This window comes from Bombus affinis, chromosome 7 (genome assembly GCF_024516045.1).
Source record: "Bombus affinis isolate iyBomAffi1 chromosome 7, iyBomAffi1.2, whole genome shotgun sequence".
Lineage (NCBI taxonomy): Eukaryota > Metazoa > Arthropoda > Insecta > Hymenoptera > Apidae > Bombus > Bombus affinis.
Genome location: NC_066350.1, coordinates 2,184,795 through 2,200,801, shown reverse-complemented (window position 1 = coordinate 2,200,801; position 16,007 = coordinate 2,184,795). Strand labels below are relative to the sequence as shown.

Sequence of the window (16,007 nt, the reverse complement as noted above, 5' to 3'; positions counted from 1 at the left end):
CAATACGCACGTACAACGAGGATGGCCACGATACGGTACCCAAATTATTCCAGATGTCCGCCATCTCGTGGCGATTTCTCGACGACTTCTTTTTTACACTGCCGCAGCCTCGTCGATATCCACGGCAATGAAGCAACGATGATAAAAATAAAAAGACAAACTCTTATCCTGTTCTTGAGCGTTGCTCTGTTCGACCCGAAGAGGAAAGCAACGGAGGAGAGCGAGACTTTATACGCGTCGAGGGCAACTGAAATTTATAATGCCGGGTAATCGTAGCAGGGCGTGCACGCACCTGGGTACTAGGGTACCGGCACGTTATTATGATTAGCTACTTTCGGTCCGGTCCAGGGGAGTGCTGGAGATTCCGATCGGATACGCGATACGCGACGCACACCTCGGATTACGGCCGGAGAAGATGATCTTCCTGTGGACGCCTGGGGCCGTCGTCAGGTACCTACACCCTACCCACCTCCTACCAAGACATACTTCATTTATTATGACTGTGATCATCGATTATGCACCGACGTCTGCCCCCCCCCTCTCACCTCCAGCTCCTCCTCGCGTTCTGTTTCGCCCTCTGCCTTGTCCTTCCTCCTCCTCTACCCTCGTTCCAACCCTTTCTGTTCCTCTGCAGCGCTGTGCAGTGCACCTCTCGTCCGCTTCGTTTCCTTCTATTCTTGCCTTCTATTCTCGCGTGCGTTCTTCCACTGTCTTTTATATTCTTGAAAACCGTTCACAAGCGAATGAGAGCGCGTATTATCTTCGGCTGGAGGATACATCGGCCGAATTACGCCGAAAAGGGGTCGACGAATGTCCGCCGCCCTCCATTTATAGACCAGAGTGGCCGTACTTTAAGATCCGTGGCAAATTTTCAAGAGATGTTCTGCTTTGTCGGAGATTCGACGTTTCACCGGATTTCGATGGTTCTTGTCCGGCCATGGTCAGATGAGAGAAGTAGATTAGCCGAGATTTAACGAGGCGCCGCGGTTTCAACGATTCTACCGAATGGGATTGGAGAACGCAGAGGGATTGTGGTTTCGCGGTTGCTTTAAGGGGATATATCGAGTCATCGATGATGGAGGGTGATTTGCGTTTCGAGTAGAATGGAGATTAATGAGCGAATGCTCGGAGAGACGAGTAACTTGGATTTATGCTAGGGAAAAAGTAAAGGGCACTACTGTATTGGTTTCGAACTGGTTTGAGTTTTTGATGATTGGATTTCTAGTGTTTAGGTTGAAAACTTTTTATTGTTACTTTGAATTTCAATTAAATTCGGAGATAATTTAATTACATCAGAAATTGGAAGTTGATTTTAAATATTTCAATTACGAGATATTATATTACTCGATATTCCGCTAAACGATTGAAGAATTATCAATCGATCAAATGAAATATCACGTAATAAAATATCCAATATATTTAGTATATTTAATAGAATAAAACACATCTTGGTACGCGTAGCGGAAATCAAACATTCAGCAAAAATATAATTTTATCGAATGCGCGTTAAACACATGTATTCATTTTACCTTGGATATTCAATCTGTAGATTTACGTTTTCTTAGTTTAACGTTTCTTAACTCCTTGTTTGAATGATTTTGCTCTCCCTTTCAACTTTCCGCTTGGAATCCAATTATCGTCCGACCGTGGATCGAAGGGAATGGAAAAGTTTCACGAGACTGAAATTTCATCAGCTCTTTTGTTATGATGTTTGAGCATTATGTTTCTCGCTTTACTGTGTCTCACCGGTGTCTAAGGATAACACGCGCTCGATTTATCGGAACACGATAACTATCACGGAGCAGAGTTTGAAACGCCGCTGGCAAAATTGCGGATTTCTCTTCGTACACGTGTATTTCCAACGAAAACTCGTACATATATTCATTTCTTGAATACTTCCCCATATCGTTTCATATTTTTTTTTTTTTTACTTATATCTACGGCAAATAATAATCTAGGTAACTTGGAACATTTTCGAAATTAAAAAAGCGTCGTAAGAGACCGTGATATTGAAAAAAATATATCTTCACAGTTATGTGAGAAACATGGAAGGACGATTAAAATAATTTTCACTTCTGTACTAATTATCATAATTCCTTACCAAAAAGGATTATGCGATAACTTGTTGCCAGCGTCTGTCGTCGCGTATCGTCACCTAAAGGATGATCACGTATTTATCACTTTAATTAATTTTCACATATAAAATTGTCGCGGATGCGGGTGTGCTTGAAGCTACTGTTTTTTCCCTCTTGACTAATTATCTATCACAAACGGCGTCCATTCTGTGATCAGTCAGTGATCACTTTCTCCAAGATCGTACCTGGCGGTTACCTGTCTACCATATTCATATTCAAAGATCTTTTTCCGGTTCTAACTACTTCCGGAGACAGTGTTCATCCGAGTAGAACAATCTATCATTCCACAAACTTCCCTTTGGCAAAATATGCCACTGCCGGCTCTCTTTCGTTACAATCATTCAACCTATGATTAAATGGTGAGAAGAAATTAGAAGACGATCGAAACGTAGCGATAAATAAGGTCAGGCGTTCGCGTATTGCGCGCAAGAAGTTTAATATCCATAATAGACATTGATATGGGAAATTTTCACTCGATCAAGCGTCGCGTGCGTACCGGAAACTAGTTGTGTACATAGAGCAGGACTATCAGCCGCGTACACGGCTATTTACCGAAATCGTATTCGACGAGTTTACATGGAAACTGGTCTCGGTCCGGTTACACGAAATACGCGGGATCGTGCTCAACGTTGCCGATTAAATTATGCCCCGGTATCGTGTGTCTTATTAACATATTTGTAACGTATAATTAAAAACACATCGTAGATGTTCTGGACAAATATTTAAAAATCGATATTAAACCGTGCGATTGAATCGATATTAAGCGGCCCAACTAATTGGAATTTGTAAAGCGTATTTGCTCGTGCTTCTTTCGAAATGAAAAAGATAAAAGGGAACAAGAGAGAAAGAAAAACTGGCTGGTACGGTGAAATACCTTTCGTAATCGGTTTACATTCCTACCTGTCCATCGGGGATGCCAGAAATTTTCATGTTTTTATGAATGATCTATTTATTTATCGAAACTCCGATGAGTTGGGATAATTAATTTGGAAGCATTATTTTATTTTTGCGCCATGTACGTGACAACATATTTGCACCACAAAAATGGAAGTACAAATTTGCAATGCTTTTTTGTTCGATCTAGGAGATGTTATATAATTCAGATTTTGGAAGCTTTTCTCAGAAAATCTTCGAACTTGGACATAAAACTGCAAAACAGAGGGAAAAGAAACAGGCAAAAGAGGATAATTCTTTCACAGCGAACGCAGCAACTTTCTTCGAGAGTATAATTTTGCATCGAATACTTAACTTCCAACCTTATTAGACGTTTGAAGAACTTATATGCTTGTTCTTTTATTGCACTTTTAAATTATACAGATTACTCTGCGGTGTTTTAAATTTCTAATCTGCCGCTTGATTAATTGGAATTTAAAATCAAAATTAAAAACTGAAGGAACGTCGATTTCATCGATACACGTTTAAAATATTATTAATTTCGATATCCTTCCATTGTCCAGTATATGTCGCGCCCGTTCAGCCCTCGTAGAAGCGTAGTGCCGACTTTCATGGTGATTTATGAGCTTCGCGCGAAGACTCGAAGTCGCTCCGAGGTGGAGCGACAAGAAGAACATGCGAAAGAAGTCCATAACACGGTGCGTGTAAACACCGCGCCGGATAAGTACCAATAGTTAGCGTGCTCGTTAAATATCGCCACGTACGCCCACGACGTCCCTTCTTTCGCTACCTTTTAACCTTTCGCGACACAGCCGTTAGGCTATCCGTCACGATCGCGACGTCCACAGTTATCTCGTTTCTTTCACTGAAATCAGCTTCCAAGTTATACCAATCACTATGGTTAAGTTTCTGAAGTTTACTTCGCGATGCTAATGGAATTTGTTTGAAACGGGGGTGGTTCTGTAAGAAAAGAAAATGATAAGCGTGGATATAATGTGAAAGACTGTAGGAAGATCGTATTCGATGAATATATAAATCTATGAAGATTGGCGGTTTTATAGTAACGATAAGAGACTTGACATATTAAAGATTAGTATTTTTAGGTAATTTTCTTGTTTCATTGTAAGAGTAAAGGAGAATATAAAGTTAAGCTGAACTTGTAGCAAGTGCTTGAAGATTACATGGTCGTGTAATAGATCTTTGATATTGAAGGAAGAGCATAAAATATTTACACATACCAGAATTCCAATAGTTTTTGATAAATTGAGATTAAATTTATATAGAAATTTGGGTGATCCTATTAAGTTAGCAAATAGATTTCGAACTTTTTCTCTCTCCCCCAACAATATTCTCGAAATATATACTAAATTTACTTCCGTGTACAGGAAAATCATAGTAGATATGCAGTTTCTCCAAGAAGAATGCGTTTGGAAATATTATAGCCACTGGACTGTTGTAATTACAGTGTTAGAAGTGTAATGTCTTTATAACTCATACGATGCCAAGAACTGGTTTAGAAGCGTATAGATCGTCATGCCGTATGTTAAACGCGCCTAGCTTCTTTACGACTGCAAAACTAATAACAGATCGTGCCGCTGCTACCTAGTGATAAAGGGATGCCGGTTATCTTACCTTTCGATCGCCGCTTGTGAATTCTGCATAAGACAAACCAGATCGGAAGATTATGAAATACAAAGTACATATTCTTGCTCGAAATTACTGGTAACATTAAATCATATCCCCAAAAATTATTTAATCTTTGACTTTTTACCTTTGAAAAAATAAATGAACGTAACTTTGACCAACGAATTCCATGAAACAAGCTAGCCTCAAGGATCGGTTACAAAATCTGATAACAATTTGGCTTTTCCACGATCAATTTGTATTTCAATATAGTTACATAGTACAGGAACGTTATATACCAAATATACTCAATTTTTATATTAATCTTAACAACCATGGATGTTGCAATTGTGCCTGGATGAGTTCATATTCCAACAAATTCAAACCTTACAAAGTCTACTTCATCCAGCATTAAGAACATCCTCTTCCTGAGAAATACCTATCTCTCGTTTTTCCTTGCGTTAAATGCCACCGTAAGTCGGAGAACAAACCAGAGCGAAGCTCTTGTAGCGAACTAGGAACGAAGGGCAACGCGTGAACAAAGGCCATAGTAATAATGGCGGTAATAATAATGTTGGCTGGTTGAATGGTGTCTTTCGGCCGATGCCACGAGGGAAACATTCCGAGACGGATAGAGGCGATTTCGGTGGAGCAGAGGGCAGAGCAGACGGACGATCAGCCAACGATATATACACGTACTATGTACTCTACATAGCCGTTCTCTCCCTCGTGAAGAGGGAAGTTCTTGGCGTACCCCGTCGGCGAAAAGGGTTTCTAGCTCCTGGTGATTGGTGTAAGTTAGCCCTCTGGGCAGAGAAAACGGTCTCGTGGGCGCATGCGCCAGCCACGGGGAACCCCCTTTGCTTTAGGGTTAGCCGCGGTCCTCCCTGCGGCCAACAGCCCAGGATGACACGCCCCGGGCTACCAGATCAATAAGATCCCTTATACCTACCTACCAACCTACCTACCTCTTTGGTTACGCCCTGAGATATACGTCGGTTTAAATTTGCAATACGCGGCGGCGTGTACAGAACGCTGCATCCTATTGTGCCGCGTTCCATCATTCGACGGGAAAGCGTATTCTACTTAGAGCCTTGTCTGACTTGCCTCGATCACCCCACCAGACGAAATTCCGCCGTTGTCTGACGAGCATTTCGAAACGCCAGTGGGATCTCGATCGAGTTGCTAGTTTGCCTTTTCGAAATGAATGGAGGAGGAAGTGGCGTGTCGGTTGGTTTATGGTGGTTCGACGAAGAGGACGTTTCGTGTTGGTTAAGATGGAACAGTGTTTCCTTGGTATTAACGAGGTGGATCTTAGAGATGGTGGTAGATTGGGTCGGAGAATGGGAATTGTAAATCTTGTTTTACCGAGAACGTCGATATTAATGTATCTTTCTTTTGTCAAATGGCACGATCGATCGAAATATGTACATAGAAGTTTAGTGAAACTTTAACACTCTGCAGAATATTCTATTCGTATTTTTATCGTTGTTTCGTTAGAAGTTATGGAAATATAGTCGGGCAGTTTTATTAACGCATTGAACAGCAATTTTTTTCACGGATCTCTTTACGTGACAAAGCTTTGATCAAACAAACCCCCGTCTGCATGCATTTGCAAAATAGATTTCAAATCAAATTTAATTCAACGAAACGCGAGATATATACCTCGCGATCGCTCCACGATCCTTTCGATGGTAATATCAATTTACAAATGACGATAAATTCGAAATAAAGCACGAATCGAGGCAATTCGTAGTTATTATATGACACGCGAGTGACATAAATAAAAGTTTCGCAGCGTGATGAAAACGTCGAGATGGCGTTTATCGTTAATTCATGGCGGGGGGGAAAAAAGAGAAAATTTGAGGGAAATAAAGAATACACGAGCGGAAGGAACGGTCGTAAAAGAATGAGCGTAGGTTCGGGCATCACAGTGATGACCGCATCTCGTTAAAAGCCCTTCCTTCCAATTTCGCCAGCTCGATCTGAAATTTTCTTGTAGGCTCGCGTGCACGCCCTGGGCTGTCACGATTCGGACCTAACTGCGGCGTTCGTACAACCGATTGAGGAATTCCTCGTAAGGTAATTTCATCTTTGGAATTCCTTCTTCGCCCGTACGCGTACCTTCTGTGCAAAACCAGCACAATTCGTCTGCGGGGGCATCTTAATCTCGTCTAGGTGTCTCTAGAGTTAACGAAACTCGTTAAATTTCATGCGTCGTAGTGTTTTGCCATCGCCTTTGAATTGCTGTAAAAATCTAAACCCTGGTTTTGTTAAATTATGTTTTTCGTAGTAATTCTATGTGTCCTATATATCTCATACTACTCCTACAAGTCTATAATATACATTCTTTAGTACAACATGACTGATCATTTCGAATATATTAATGAAATTATAATGTTACTAGAGGAAGGATAAAGTCAGTCGGTAGCACTTGAAAACTATATTTGTCATATAAAGTACTCACTATAGAGAAAGAGGAATTTAATCTACTCTATTTAGAACACACAGTGCGAAACGCACAGTCATAAATCATACACGGTAGTGAAAAATAATAATAAAACTTAATAATCATCACTTACAAGCGTTCACACGAATTATTCATCAGGCACAATCACGATATTCAGCAATGTAAATTTCATGAATACCAGTTCCGTGACGAGGATCATGACCAAATTAAAATTCAACGCGTTCCATCAATGAAGATGACCGTCATCAACGGTACAAGAAGTTGTAGGTCGTAGAAGCAATAAAGTCGAGCGGGACAGCTACGTTCTACGAAACGGTCGAAGGAATTTCATTCATTCGTTCATTGCTCAGGTAGCTGATCAGAAATCTACCCTCTGGATTGCCCTCGGGTTAAATAGGGTCGTTGACCAGAACGATGGAACTATTCGCATTGAACGTGCTCGCGTGGTCAGCAAAGATTCGAACTGTGTAGTAGTAGGATCAGCCGTGTCATCGTAGAAATAACGCGATAACCTCGAAAAATTGGCACATTGTCCTCGAAAAAAGGCAGAATTATATAAGAAATGTAGCAAGAACCTGCTTGCGATATGCGAAATAATTCAGGTTTGTGGTGGTTAATCGAACGATACTTGGAATAGATAATTAATCCAGTTATAAAAGACAACTTGATGTTAAAGAAACTAAATCTATGCGTTATCATCGGTGAAAAATTCTACTCGAGAATTTTAAGCTACAGTTGCTATCGAACACAGATTCTTTTTTTTAAGTTTTATATTCTCTATGATTAGACGATTTAAATTTTAACCTAACGTTACTCTAAATATTATGAGTCGAAACGTACTAGCCTCTCCTATATGTAAGTTCAAAACCGCGACTTAACGTTTACATCGTTTACATCGTGCAACAATAACGTTACCTTCGCGAAAAACACTTGACGGTGTCCCCATTTTTTGAACAAAGAATAACAGAAACAAAACATTCTGCGTCACTGTAACCTGTCGACAAAAAAAAAAAAAAAAAAAAAAAAAAAGAAAACAGCCAACAAGCTCGAACCAATACAACGATAAAAGCAAAGGTGGTGAGCTGGTTGGAAGCAGCAGTTGAGCTGGTTTCTGATGGCACGGAGCGAGAGTCGCGGCGAGCTCGAAGCTAGGGCTCGTATCTTTCGAGCTGCACCAATATCGGGCCGCAAGATCGCGGGGCCCGATGGCGTAGAGGGGGAGGCAGAGGAGTACGAAATAAAGACTCGTCCTTTATTCAAGAAATAAAATCGCCACGACATTATGCGGGGGTTTATCCGCGGCATAGCGAACAGAGACAATCAGAGAGGAACAGAAGGGACGAAGAGAGAGCGGCGAGCATATGCGAGCTAGTACCGGCAGTCTAACCAATCCCATACGAGCTGGGCGTCCCGTGTTCACGTGACGATCACGACGGAGAAACCAGCGATTGGGCCCATTCCAGGGCCCCTCGACCAATGAACGGTCGTTTGAAAATGATTCAGGCCTTAAGGCCCATCCCAGTTCCCACCCCGAGCTGTTTCCGCGGCGCGTCTATCTGGTAGCTAAGGCCCCGCGGGCGCAGTAACCCTCGAGTCTTCCTGCGTGTACGACGGTTTAAGGCGAATACCTATACACAAAGCTCGAGATATCGGAAAACAATATCCACCGTGTGCCGTAGTAACTCGATATATCTCGCCGCTCTGTCGACCCCTTTCTCCCCCGTTTTTCTATCCTTTGCTCGCACCTTTCTTGTCCGTTCTCAGTCTCCGTCCGCTCCGTCCCACCTCGTCGACGTTTCGTTGGGAACGGGCCCAAGCCCCGCAGAGACAGGTAGCCGGCGAGCAAACACGCGGTCGCTTCGCGAAACTACGTGCGATTTACGGCGGCTTTTCGCGGTCTTGTCCCCTTTGTGCGCGCGTGTGTCGCTTCCAAAGTGTTCTGCACGGTTTTGGGACATCGATCACCCTCGTGTCTCACCGTTTTCCACGACGCACGGAGATCGTCCGGAGAACGAACTCACGTATGGACCTCGCACGGACTCGCGGAAATTCGTGTCGCGTCGCAGCCTGTCGACGCACACGCTGAAGACGAGGATTCGATATCAACAGGATCATTCGAACGTTTACGAGGCACACACGTTCGGCCAGGATTGTTCGATTACAGTGGTGCGCGAAGGCAGTGCTTGTAAGAGTGTAATGATCGCGATACGCGAATAACGCCGGTTCCTCGAGTTCTTAGGACAGTCGTCGTGGCCATTCCACTGGCAAGTGTACTCTGTTCTTACGGCTAGATTAACGTCAACAGGAGGCCGGATGCCGAATCTAGACTACTACAACACCGCGAGAATGCATCAAATGGTAAACTCTTTTCAAGATATAGTCGGTGACGGGTCTGGTGGTTTTTAAAAGGAAGTCGATCTGCAAGGATTAATTAGAAGAAGCGTGCAATTTGATTTTACGTAATAGGTACTTTCCTTCGTAAAATATCATAGATATCGAGATAATAACGTTGGTGACGCAAATCGCTTTCTCCTAAAAGCAACAGATTCAGTCGCAATTTATGCTACCGATGCCATATAACGTACAATTTTCCCATACTCGGAACATGCGTGTACTTACAAATGCATTCGCAGCTGACGTCCATGTCGTGCCTTTATCTTAGCGAAGAGTATCATTAAGTTTATGATATTGAATCTAACTCTCGGATATTTCAATGAGAATTTTCAAGGCGCAAGATTTATAATGAAAGATATTAGCGTTCGTATGGCCCGTGTTGCGCGTTTTTTCTCTCTGCCGGATGTTTACGACGTAGAAACACAGGTTCGTTTTGAATGACACGGAAGGAATTCCCTTTTTGTCAGGCACGCTTAACCACTATCTACTTCATCCAGTAATGTTTTCTCAAGCCTCTCGCGGAATCGCCTGACAGCGCAGGTTGAATTCTTGCGAATCCTATAAGGACACACCTTAGAACGTGACTAAACTTTCTAGCGTTCGGAGATAAATAAATTAGCGAGCCGTCTTCAATACGCCGAGTGTCGAGCGAAAGCGTTTATCGGTAAATTGTATTTCTCGCGCATCTATGAAACTAAGGTCTACGATGTATGTGTAAGTATCTACTCATAAGATTTCTCTGTAGTATTTAAGAATGTTACGAGTTTCTACGATGCGATAGTTAATAACAAGGCGGTTTCAATCAAATTTCTGGGAATCTCAAGTGGCTAGTTTCATCGGTAATAAGGCGTCTTGAGATGAAAAATGAATTATGATTCTTACAAGTCGGCTTTCTTTGTATTATGAAAAACATCCTTCTTAGAAGAACGTATCTAGCAAGAAATCAGTGGATAAGTCTTAGATAATAAGATATTACGCGGGGAAATACGAAATTACTTATAGAAATCATGCCGTTATACGCTTTGAGATTATAATAAACGCTAGTTCATACATTTGATCGAGCGAATCGCTTCGGGAATAGCAGATAGAATATTATAAAAACAAATTAATAGCAGAGACTATTCCTCTGGTTTGAAAAGGTGCAATTGTGCCGCAACTGTAATATGTTAAATATCATGTCATATATCTTTTACATATTTATTAAAAATCGTTGTTATAATCTGCTAAATTCTAGAGAACTTCAAGTTTCTGTCACTTCTCTCTATTTCACCATTTACTTACACTCAAATGAAACAAAACTGCGAAAATGGACCATCCGTCGCTTCGACGCAAACTCGATTACCATCCCCTTGACAAAAATTGCATTCCGTTCCCATGCGCTATAAGTTTCAAGCCGAATATCATAGTTTCGGCCGCCATCATGACCGCATATAACCGTCCTTTTCGCTGCGTAAATTCGATTGGTACTCGTGACTTCGAACCTTCGTATTGTTTTACAATTACGAGGAATCTCGCGGTCCAGTCCGATCTATTCATTCATTTTCAACTATCTGCTACGTATCTGGGACGCATACACCTGGCCGCGGGTAATAAACCGACACAATGGCGTTACGAGTCCGTCGATTCGTCATGCGCCCCGGGGACGCATTTAAGTGAAATAGATACGTCAGTCTTATGGAATATAAGTTCATAAAATTGAGCGGTAAATCATTGGGAATTTGTTGCGTGGAGCAAACGGTGTCGGGGCAGCGCGTTCGCGCATCTCAGCCCGGCCTGTAATGACAGGCTTTAACAGCGACTCGTAAAATCTTGCCACAATGAAATCATTCTTGACGGTGGTTGCCTCTATTGCACGGCTTGAATGGTGAAGCGTGTGAGTGGCTCGCGCCGGCCGCGAGTTCGCGCGTATTTTACAAGCGTGAATGGCGGCCGCGAGTTTCAACCCTCGCTGGAAGCTTCTCGTTGGACACGCGAGTATTCGTATCCATCGCGCGTGGGAGGGATGAGATTCATTTTCTTGCCACTTTGTTCAGAAGTCTATACTCCAGTCCCGTAATTTTCTTGGTCTTTTGGCAAATTAAATGAAATTGAATATGTATCGTTCGCACGAGGTGACAAATAGATATATACCCAGTTTGGAGCTTAAAACGCGAGTAATTTTAACTTTATAGTTAACACTTAAACCTTTAAATGGTGCTGTCAGTAGACGACGAAATGAAAATTCTATGAAATACGGTCGTTGTCAATAAGGTGACGATATTATATTGTCCTATTTAGCTTTGTTGTTTCTTTTGCGTTTGGAACTCTACGCATCGTATTCGTAGGTTAATTAAATTTTTTAGAGCGAAGGCTTCGACAGAAGGCGCGAGTTAGTTTTTTAATTAGTTGATTGGTTATCAAACTGTCGCGCTATTCTCATAATCCACAATTTTATCGCGTCTGAAATTAATATCGTATAAAATGACCCTTCCACGTCCTTTTTAGTACAAATTACCCCGACGTACATATTGTGATATTATGTAAATATTATGCATGATTAATTCTATCATTCAAGAGTAAATATCGTGATTTACATTTTCATGAAGTTCCCGCGGACGAAGAAATTGCAGACTGTTTTCTTTTTTATCAAAGCGAAAGATAAATATGTGACGGAAGTTTACACGCTTTATTTAGCTACATATATCGGCTCGACATTGATTACGAAACGCATCGCGGAAATTAAAAATTACTTCGTTCCAACCTGCTGTTTGCTCAGGAACAAACGCGTAGGTATGTGATATAACGACACCGCGGAGTTAATCAATTTCTAGTATCATATTATTTAATGATATCGTAAAGTTAATCAACGATTCCACTGAAATGTCACAAAACACTAGTACGGATCCAATAAATTCAAATTACCGAGACTCGATGAAATATTGTTCTATTCAAAGATACAAACTAACAATTAGCAAAATTAATATCTGCCATTACGATCTCGCCTTTCTGTGCCATAGTCGGCGGATTTTTCGAACCGGCGATGAAGTTCGTAATTGACGTGCTCGAGCTGACCACAAAAAATGGCTGAACGATATAATTACGTTAACACAACGACGATTTCTGGCGGCGCGACGAAAAATAATTGCAATAATGCGGCCGGTAATGATAACTGGTAACGACGAATAGCGTTAATTGCGCCGCGAATTGCGTATCGGAGGAAACGGAACGTAACCTGAGAAAAATCGGCGACCGACGCGCGCTGGAATTAGCGCTCAAACTCGAGAGTATAAACAGTTATTAGGCTGTTAATCGTCGTCCGGCTGGGCGGAGAAGTAGACGCCGCTCTAACAATTTCGTTGTTGCTGTTAACGCCTTCGATGCTTTACGATCGACGATTACTTTTGTCGACGTCCAAGATATGTTGCACGTATTCACAGTTTCTAGTTGGGGATGAATTTTTCCTATGAGTAAAGCTGTGTAGGTAGTTGATGTTTAATGGTCTTTCAAAGGACTTCTTCTTGGATGGATAACCGTACACTTTGATATGGTTTGTTTGTAGCTACAAAATCTTTGTAGGAATTGTACGAGTTTTGTACTGTAAAAGTAGAAGTGCTAACGGCGACTATCTTGGAGCAGATATATAATCTTTTCTAATCTTCGTGATATGAAGTTTCTTAATATAGCATATTATCGTATTTACGATTTACGGTTATTTTAAGTATTCTAGTTATATTACTGAATTTAATATCATAATATCTAAATCATAAATTTGATAAAAATGTAGGGAATTAATATAAACAATGCAATGCATCTACAACAAGTTATTTCAGTAAGTTTGATTACTATGGGTGAGAAACTAAAACTATTTCATAGATTTTACCACAGCGTATATAATGCTCGAAAACTTATTGAAGCGAAGTCAGTAAATATCGAGCGAAACATACGTTTCGCTCCAGGAAGGATTTGCTTTATATATATAGCAATCGAGTCTTGGTTTCTGCAGCGTCTCGTCAGAAATTTGTGCAAAGGCGACGCGGCGATCGAAGCGTAGTATACAGCACGTGCTACATAAGGGTTGATAGTACGACGTATAGATATAATGTATACCGTAACATATCGCTGGAACATAACTCCTGTTGGCTGACGTTTCAATCAACCGTTCTTCACCTTCATTTCTCTCATCGACTTTTGTTGGCCGCACAAATTTTCCAGCCGCGCCATCACAAACTTTTCGAGTCACATCATCCTCGAACGTTCGAGCTAGAGACAGTAAATAACATCGTATCCGAAAGAAAAAATCGGTTTTAGTTGTCTTTATCGTATAGGAGATTTTGACTGTTATGGATATTATTTTATTATCATTTCTCAAACGCTGATTCGATCTATAATGCTTGATCAAATATTAATCTAGGCTTATTTACTTAATCAAATTGTTTCATTCATTTATAAAGTTTTATTCTGAGAATTCAAAATCTATCGTCTTCAAACATTTTTAGTCAAAATTAACATTTTCAAAAGACACTCGTTCGTTCGTTCGTTTATATTTTATCTAGCCCAATAAAATTTGTTGACTACATGTGACTAGAAATCGTCAGTGTGCAACGTTCGAATTTCAACAACCGCTTGATAGTACGCAAAAGAAACAATTAAAAGCAAAAGGCGAAAAGGGAAGCAAGGGACGAAAGAAAGGGAAAGACGATGGCATGGAAGGTGAGTGAGGCCTGTTTCTTTCACCTGTGCCACTACGAGCAATAAATAACCGCCAGCTTAGCTGATTTTACTGCCATGTGTTTGGGTGATCCCAATAACGCCGGCCGAAGAAGGGACCAATAATGCGAAGAAAACCAATCTTCGCGCTAACTAGCCATTCAGACGGCGGAACTGCCAGACAAGTACTCAAAGGACCTCTGGTTAACCTCTGAAACGAAACGGTTTCAAGCCTATTTCGGTATTAAAGAATTTGCGAGGAACTCGCCATAACCGCGTGGGCGGAAACGCTCGTTCAGCAGTACGTACCATGGCTGCACGACCGTCCCCGCATTATTTGCACGTATCTTTGTACCTCTAACGTGCATACGAGTAACTCTTCTTTTAAGAAACAATTTAGTGAAAAATTCAATTGAATCATCCTCTCTGGCAATGATATTGTTCTTGAGTAATTAATAATTGTTCTAAATGTTCGTATGAGTTTATCGAGTAACATTCAAGATCTTGTATTTTTCATAAGAATTACTCCATGTAATAATCACTTAAAATAATTTGAAAAATTATTCTGTAGAATAATTGCTATGGATGTTACTACGCAAACGATGATTGGATTTATTTTTTCAGATTTGCTTCACTGGATAGCGAATATCTTCTATATAATTAGATCATCAACGTCACTCATAATTAACATAATACCAGTATTCATCATTTTAATTTATTAACCATGCAAAATTACAACAAGATTTTCTTCAGAATATGTATAAAAAATGTGGATAAAAGAATGTGGATAAAATCTCACAAAAAGCGGCATCGGTCCGTATAACGAAGAAGATTCTGTTACAACACGGATACTTTTCGTAGGAAGCTAATGGCTGCTTATCCTTGCAAACTTGTTTTCGATCGCGCGTTGTCATTTGCGTGGGCAGTCGGGCATCTCCCGAAGGCAACGTTTCGCGCGCGGTAATAATTGTTCGGAGATGGTAGCCATTAAAAAGGACGATTTATCACCAGACGAATCGTAATTCAACCGAACGCTATAAATGCATTTGCCTTAATTAAATTACATAGCGACTTATTAGTAAGCCACGAATTTGAAAAGAAACGTCTAGTGGCACGAGTGACGAGCATGACGAGCGATCCTTATCTCGACGAGTCGCTCCGCGATAAATATGATTTTGTCCGTTATCACTGCCGGTATCTTCCGAATTGATTAGAACACAGATATCAAGAGACGGAGGTGGCTAAATGCTCTTTAAATGTCGATGTTTAGTCGTGAAATTTAGTCGAGTCGTGTAAATTTTAATTAGAATCTTTTTGAGATTGAGTAGTTCTCTGTGATTTGTGAGTAAAGAAAATTAAAGAATATAATATAGGATGTTAATAGAAAAAATCGTTAATTTATGGAAATGGAACTAATTAGATACGTAACTTCTAGGTTGGAAGAGTGTACTTGAAAAACCAACTAGTTTTACAGTCCACAAATAACAGAGCCCATGTTGAATAAATCTATCCGATTCCCAAAAATTTAGCTAATTAAATCATTTCTCGATTGAAAAATTGCTTCCATAAATCTCATACTCGACGATTAATAGCCAACACTCAATCATGTTTCTGAATATAAACTCGTGCGTGATAAATTGTCTCAGAGACTCACCAACGTCATAATTAGAAATAACTTTTACGCGAATTACAAAATAAATACAACGCTATTATTCTAATAAGAAATGTCGCAAGTAAAAATGCAATTTTTTATATTTTCACACGTGCTACAAAGATTTAACAAGCCGAATCTATTAACTAAGGCA

General features: G+C 40.7%; 2 protein-coding genes across 5 annotated transcripts in view; one reads left to right on the top strand and one right to left on the bottom strand.

Moving 5' to 3' along the window:
- Positions 1-16,007, bottom strand: part of LOC126918395 (chymotrypsin-1-like) — a 253,434-nt gene that overhangs the window by 91,847 nt on the left and 145,580 nt on the right. The gene's annotated exons all lie outside the window — the stretch shown is intronic.
- Positions 1-16,007, top strand: part of LOC126918364 (transcription factor AP-2-epsilon) — a 201,292-nt gene that overhangs the window by 60,780 nt on the left and 124,505 nt on the right. For 2 of the 4 annotated variants that reach the window (XM_050726196.1, XM_050726195.1), the window contains exon 1: positions 8,713-9,480. The exons of the other annotated variants lie outside the window; for them this stretch is intronic. In XM_050726196.1, coding sequence (XP_050582153.1) covers positions 9,436-9,480 — 45 coding nt within the window. In that variant the 5' untranslated portion in view covers positions 8,713-9,435. Of the gene's footprint in view, positions 1-8,712; positions 9,481-16,007 lie in introns of those variants that run through there. 4 annotated transcript variants of the gene reach the window in all.